At 38.7% G+C, this 7,252-nt stretch overlaps 1 protein-coding gene across 1 annotated transcript; it reads right to left on the bottom strand.

The window, feature by feature from the left end:
- Positions 1 to 6,065: 6,065 nt before the first annotated feature.
- Positions 6,066 to 6,533, bottom strand: LOC307067812 (uncharacterized protein). Its single transcript, XM_079725425.1, has one exon. It carries the CDS (start codon positions 6,495 to 6,497, stop codon positions 6,282 to 6,284), a length of 216 nt encoding a protein of 71 aa, XP_079581551.1. The 5' UTR covers positions 6,498 to 6,533; the 3' UTR covers positions 6,066 to 6,281.
- Between the last annotated feature and the right edge of the window lie 719 nt (positions 6,534 to 7,252).

The following is a 7,252-nucleotide window of genomic DNA, read 5'->3' as shown; positions in this document are numbered from 1 at the left end:
CTGCAAACTCAGTCGGAACTCGAGTAGCAGGAGGATGGCCATCATGCAGCAGAGGACCTATTATTGGGGCTTGCTGCCCCACCCAGGGGAAAGTGGAGCTGACAAACTGGACTGGTCCAAACACTTCCCATCCAAAATGCAAATCCATCCATAACTGGCTTGGCAGGGACTCTGAAAACAGGAAATGTCGTGCTCCAGGACTTCCTCTCTGGATTATGTTCTCATCATTCAGAGAGACCCTGCTGTCACTCTCCGTTTCCGTGGTTTATGGCAGTGGGAGGATTTGGGGGTTTCTCTAACTTGTAGTCAAAAGTTGCCTTTCTTGATTGGGAAATTTGACCAATTTTTATCTTTCACCTTCCTTGACTTCTAAAACTGCCTGCCTAGCTGCACTTGAACTGGTGGCAATTTTGTTGTACATACTGGTTTGAAAAGAGCCAGGCAACCTAGTGAAACCTTTCTCTTCACCTGAAGTTCTTCTTTAACACATTTCTCTTTGATCCATTGGTTTCTAAAGGAAGTCACCTTTCTTCTTCTAAAATGGACAGAGGGAAGGTTGCATATCATCTCAGATGATTTACCATCATGATAGTTAGACATGTTTAATACAGTGGTGACCTCTATGATCCTCCTTTCACTGCTTTGCTCCTTCAAATAAAGAACATCCAGCAGTCAGGTCCATGTAAGCTTTATAAATTGGTTTCACTTCCGGCCACAAGGAATTCAGTAGGAGCGTAGCATCACCTACCATAACTCAGATGAGCTGGCAGCTCAGACACTAGACTTATAACAGAAATGAAGCTTTTTGCTCATACTTCCCAAAAGTGACATCCGACCTGCTCCTACCTAATTTCTCCCAACTGACCTGTTTGGATTTCTTCAACTTTTGAGGAAAGCTCAGAGGAGTGTTCAAATTTTCTGGCTTCTTGACATTTGAAATTATGGGAAAACACAATGTAATATGCAATGTCATTCAAACAACTAATTTTATATGGATTTAATATTTATAAATTATTTAAAAACATGGTGTTTTGAATCAAATCTATAGGTAAATTCAATAAAAAGTTGAAATCGCTTTATTAAAAATGCACTCCCTGAGGGGGAAGTGTACACTGAGAAGAAGTGAGAGAGTGGCATGGACATATACACAATACCAAATGTAAAATAGATAGCTAGTGGGAAGTAGCCGCATAGCACAGGGAGATCAGCTCGGTGCTTTGTGACCAGGTAAAGGGGTGGGATATGGAGGGTGAGAGGGAAACCCAAGACGGAGGAGATATGGATATACATGTATATGTAAGCTGATTAATGTTGTTATAAAGCAGAAACTAACACACCATTTTAAAGCAATTATACTCCAATAAAGATGCTAAAAAATAAATAAATAAAATTACTTAGTTTAAAAAAAAGGACTCACTGAAGTTCATTGCCATTCATATACAACTTCTTAATCATTAGTAATAATTTTGTTAAAATTTTAAACTACGTTTTATATTTTCAACATTGGTCACAGTGGAACATATGTCAAATAGACTTATTTCCTCCTCTACTTTCTTCATGAAATTTGCCAATGTGCTAGAAGGAAGCTTTGATGGATAATTTATGGGTCAGATTCACTGGGACAGGTCCCCAGGTTTCTGTTCAAACATTATCTGTGTGTTCCTGTAAGGATGATTTTGGATGAGAGTATTGTTTAAATCAGTGGCCTGAGTTAAGGCTGTTGCCCTCTATAAGATGGGAAGTTCTCATCCAATCCACTGACAGCAGGAATAGAACAAGACTGATGCTCCCACAGGTAAAAGAGTATTCCCCTGTCAGATGGACTTCCATCAGAGTTTCAACTCTGCAGACTTTGCGTGTTCCCGACATTTTAATCTCTCACTCTCTCTCTCTCTCTGTTCTTGTCCCACTTTCTGTAACATATTTCTGTATGTATATATGTACATACATATGGTAATACAAAATTTGAATATTTCATCTGTCATTTCATGTACATGATTACCTATGGCCAATAAAAATAAAAATTTTCAAAGTTATTAGGAAGTGAAGTTAAAGCCAAACATATTAATGTAACATGACACATGGGGTGTGGAATTATGACAAATATAATGAGCTTTTAGCAAATAACTGAAGTTCAGGAACCAGAGCCTTAGCATGTTCTCAAAGATTTCATTTCTGCATTTTCAGTTTTTAGCTGTCAACAGTTTTTCTACACTTCCTCCCTTCTGTCCTGGACACGAACACTACATTTTTATATGCTGTCCCCTTGGGCACTGAAGAATCTTGTGATGGGTCATGATTGGTGAAGGCCCCCGTCTGGTTTAGGAATAGACTTGCAAATCTCACTTTATGATACTGTAGAATGTGGGAACACAGGTTTAATGGAATCAGGATGTCCCATCTCACCTGATGCGAACTCTTCCCTAGACCGATGTCGTGCACTTAAAATTCATTTATCAGGAAATAAAACTCTTGTATTCCATAGGTGAATACCAGGTTTCAATTGTGTGAAACCAAGACTACATATAAGATACCACTTAAGACTCACAGAATTACATATAAATGATTCAGAGTGGCGTTGGGAGAGAAGAGAGAAGCAAAGCACAAAAGGCTTGACATCTGGATGAAATGTGAACTTAGGGCACGTCTGATATATTTGCTTTGTTCTACTCATTCTAAAAATATTTTAGGTCTTTGAAGACAGTAATTTGAAAAAAAATTCACTGTTTATTCTCTGTCTTATGCTTCAAAGTTCCAGAACCCTCAACTTGCCATATTATCTTCACAGCCAATATCTACCATTTAACCGTCGAATTTGGTACTTTGACATATTTCCCATGCATATAGTAATAGTCCTTTCACATCTTTCATAATTTTTCCTGCAGTCAGAAGGAAGAACAGGCCTAGTAACTTGTCTACCAAAAAAATCAGGAAGCTTCTTAGGAATGTGGTATTATAATGGGACAGCAGGAAGAAGAGGAGAAAGAGGAGGAGAGGGAAAGAAAGAGGAGACACTTGAAACCTGTGAAAGATTCATCAGCTAGGCGTGTGCCAGAAGGCGAAGATGTAACTTCCCTTGCAGATCAGCCACATCTTCAGTGATTACTATATATTTTTTAAATAATATGATACATTGTTATAAAACTGAAGTTATATCATTTAATATGTTACAGGGAAGACGTAAATCTGTTAAAAAATGAGCATGTCTATTAAACGACCAAAAAAAATCATTGCTTATATTTTGCTGTATTTAGTGTTACGAGTTTTCAGTTTTTATAAACCCACACACATGCATACATGTCTACCAGGTTACTGATTTGAGGTCATCTTTTGTAATATAGATATGTCTAGGCATAGGTGGCTCTCTTTGTGCTGAATTACATTTGTCCCGAAAGTTTTCGTATATTTTATTTTAATTTTAATTCATCTCAAGACATTTTCTATTTATTTGTTATTTCTTCTTCACACCATTGTTTTTTTAGGAATGTGTTTCCAAACTCACAGGTGTCACAAAAACAGAGAGGAGAATGGTGGTCACCAGGGTCTGATGGGGCAGGCAAAGCTGGAGATGTTGGGCCAAGGGTACAAGTCTGCAATCATACAATGAATGAGTTCTCAGAGTCTACTGTACAGCATGGTGATCTAGCTAATAACACTCAGCTGTATACTTAAAACTTGTTGAGAAATTAGACCGTAAGCATTCACATCACATATCCACACACACACAGACACACACACACAAACAGAGAGACATACACACATTACATTGTTACTGATGAAGTGATTAATGTACTAAGTGACCGATGGCGGTAATCACTGCATAAAGTACACATATGTCAAATCATCACATTATACACCGTAAATATGTACAATTTAATTCATCAATTATACCTCAATAAACCCGGAGGGAAAACATGAAGGAATAACCATCATACAACAGAGTAACAATGTTTGAGCATCTCTGTGTTCGTTCTCCCCCTTGGCTCTCTTAGGATCTGATACTATTCTCTGAGAGAGCTTTCTTTATCCATTATTCTCTGGGGGCCTTGTACCTGTCTCAGAGTAGATATTCCCGTTTAGTTACCTGTACTGATCATATCTGATTTGGGTAGGGTGCAAAGTGGGGAAAGTTGGGCTGCAAAGTCGTTAGTAATCTTGAAAATCATTCTTTTTCGCCTTGGCACATAGTTTATTTAGTTCTCTATTCCCTCAAAAACTTATTAGGCACATGATAAAGTTAGTCCTCCTATCATTTGTATGTCCTACACATCTCAGAAAGGTCCTTTGTAGTAGTAATTTTCTGGCCTGAAAAAGTTACTGCCTTCCCTCTAACATAATAGAGCTACCATGAGGCTCTTTGGCACACAGGTGGAAAGATGACAACTTCTGTATCTTTTCACTGTTGTAACAGTCAACTGAAATTTCACTTCAAGTTGAAAACTACTTCTAATCTCATCTCTTACTTTTTAGAACTTACAAGTAGTGAGGTTTCTAATTCAAGAGAGTTTTGAATTTCTGGGCTGTATTATATTTCTTTTCATTATTTTCATTTTTGGCCTGTCATCCAGAAAGTTTTTCCTGGACATACATCTCTTGATATACCCTGGGCAAATCAACAAATGACAAAACTTTGTGTGCCTCTAAAGATAACATGGACAACCATTACTGCAAATATTTTGCCTTTGAATAACATGCAGCACCACATTTTGCTTCCAGTATCAGATTCCTTTACAACCAACTCTAGACATATAAGCCAATGCGACAATTTTAAGATTAGTTACAGGAGAATCCCACCTCAAAGAACTAATTTCTATGTCAGGTCAAATAACAAAAGCTACAGTAGAGACAACACCCAAACATCAGTGTTGATTTTTCACTCATGTCATAATCTGATGAGCATTGAGCAGTATCATGGGAACCGTTTGCTTCTGCATTTCTGGCATCGTTGACTCCTTTACTTCTAACCACAAGAAGAGATATGCTTAATGAACACATCCCTTTTCACAGCTTACTGGACCAGTAAGCTGAGCACTTGGAAAACAAGCTGCATAGCAACAGTCAATTAGTAAACCAAGATAAACATTAGAATCCCCAGTGTATCTCAAAGGTGGGGTCAAAATAATCAAGAATATAATTTCTGAGGTGAAAAAAAATATAATAAGACACTGAGGCTGTTGAGTTTCGCAGTAAGAAGAGCACATTGTACCAAAGGAGAGCAGGTAGCGCTTTAATTGATAAGGTCCCTTAAAATTCCCTTTCTTTTGTACTACCCATGTTTTCAGAACTATTATAATTTTATACAGAGTATCCCAATAATTTCCCAAACTGGTTGTTTTGTGATGTCAGATTAAAAATTCGGTTAAATTGGAAAAGAAAAAGAACACAGAATATGAAAGGGTAATAGAGTTTAAGAATCTCCTTGCTTGCTCTACTAGTTATGTCTCAGCCACTACCCTGCTGGAGCACCTGGGGGTGGTGGTGATGGTGGTGGTTGTGGTGACGGTGATGGTGACAGGGCCAATGGAGATCGGCCACCTCTCAAATGCCAATTATGTGCTCGGCATTGTGCCACCTGAATGACACACATTCATGTAATTTTTATGCCTAAGCAAGTTGTCGCTGTTAATGTGATTTTCCCCACAGTATAGTAAAGGGTTCGAAATTCCAAGAAAGTAAACAATTTGTTCCTCAAACCAATCAAGAAAATAACCTCGACATGAAACTGTATAGAAATAATTTTTGATACGACTCAAAATTCAGATAACACTGACTCTGAGAGCCTGAAACTCAGGATCAAAGAAGGATAGATATCAAGTTAATTATGATATGATATTGCTAAAAGCAGGTTTTAAAAGAAAGAAAAAGTTTTCCCCATCACACGAAAGGATTCTATTTCATTCAGGAAGTGGAGGATAAGTAACAATTGCTCAGCTGGTAGATACCCATGCCCAGGGGACCGACTGACACAGAAGACAGTGACAGAATCCTCAGAGGGCGCCCAGGAGGAAGCCTGCTGCTATTCTTCTGATGCTCTGTGATGCTTTCTTGGTCACCTCACAGAGGGAAGCAGTACAGCACCCTCAGATAAGAAAGCTCTGTCTGTCAGGAAGCACCACACGCATACTGAGGCTGAAGGGTGGAGAAGCTTCTTCCGTATCCATGATAGGCTTGGAAGACAAGATGAAGGTGGAGCTCTGGAACTAGTTGAGCCTATTGTCCTTATCCTTTCCAGATGCAGATAAAAGGTCAAGCTCTTACCTACTCTTGGGTGGGCACTTCTGCTAACAACGATGAGCAGGTGCCCCAGGAGGGCATTTCTGCTTGCACTGCTGAGGCAGGCATGGGTCAGGGCACTTTATAGGTGGGCAAGGGTCTGGGCACTTGCAAGGTGGGCAAGAGCATGGACACTTGCAAGGTGGGCAAGGGTCACAACACTTAGGTGGGCACACTGGTGGTGGCTGGCAGGGCTGCTTGCACTGCTGATGTTGAGAAGACATCTTTCTGGAGTCTTAATATCTGAAAGAAAATAGAAGACTGTGTTCACAACAAGGAATTCCTATAGAGAAAAGAGCAGAATCTTTTGGAATAACAACAGATAGTATCTCACCAATCTCTAAGTATGTGCTTTAATCTCTTTTATACCTTTTAATGAATTTCTGACGTCTCTCTTGCTCTTCAGAAAATCGTTATATCAACTCAGAGAAAAGCTTTTCTTTTCTCATACAACTTTTCTAAAGAAAATATCTTTGTTTTAAAGAAACATGCGATGTTTTCTCTTTTGGTTTATTTCTTTCGTTCTTTCTTTCTTTTTTTCTTTCTTATGAAAATGACATCTTCAGAAAAGGTCACCGCAAGTTACAAAACCCTGGGCAAGCTCACAAGAAATTTCTATCACCATTTTTCTCTCATGAGGTCCTGACTGTATGATTTATGTACAGAACAAAGGACAATCAGCATGAATGGAATGGTCTCACACCTTCTAAGATAAATGCCTCTGAAATCACAGCAGAGGTCCAAGAGAAAGACATAGAAAAAGGTAAATACTTTTTTCTTTCTCCCTTCATGGAAAAATTTCCTGATAATTTCTTTTTCAATAGAGGAATTCAAGCTAGGTATCAGAAATCTAGTAAATACAATACAACATTGTACCCAGATTCCACGGTCCAATCCACTAAGTAGCATTATACCCTCTGATCATAACTTTGGACCCATCAAACTTGCTGTCTCCAGCATAATCTCAACATTAGGGTGT

The sequence above is a fragment of the Hyperoodon ampullatus genome, assembly GCF_949752795.1.
Source record: "Hyperoodon ampullatus genome assembly, chromosome: 2".
NCBI classification, from domain to species: domain Eukaryota; kingdom Metazoa; phylum Chordata; class Mammalia; order Artiodactyla; family Ziphiidae; genus Hyperoodon; species Hyperoodon ampullatus.
This window is presented reverse-complemented; position numbering and strand designations above follow the sequence as displayed.

Bases quoted from the DNA above. Each gene is read 5' to 3' on its own strand.
- LOC307067812 (XM_079725425.1), bottom strand. From the start codon at position 6,497: ATGTCTTCTCAACATCAGCAGTGCAAGCAGCCCTGCCAGCCACCACCA.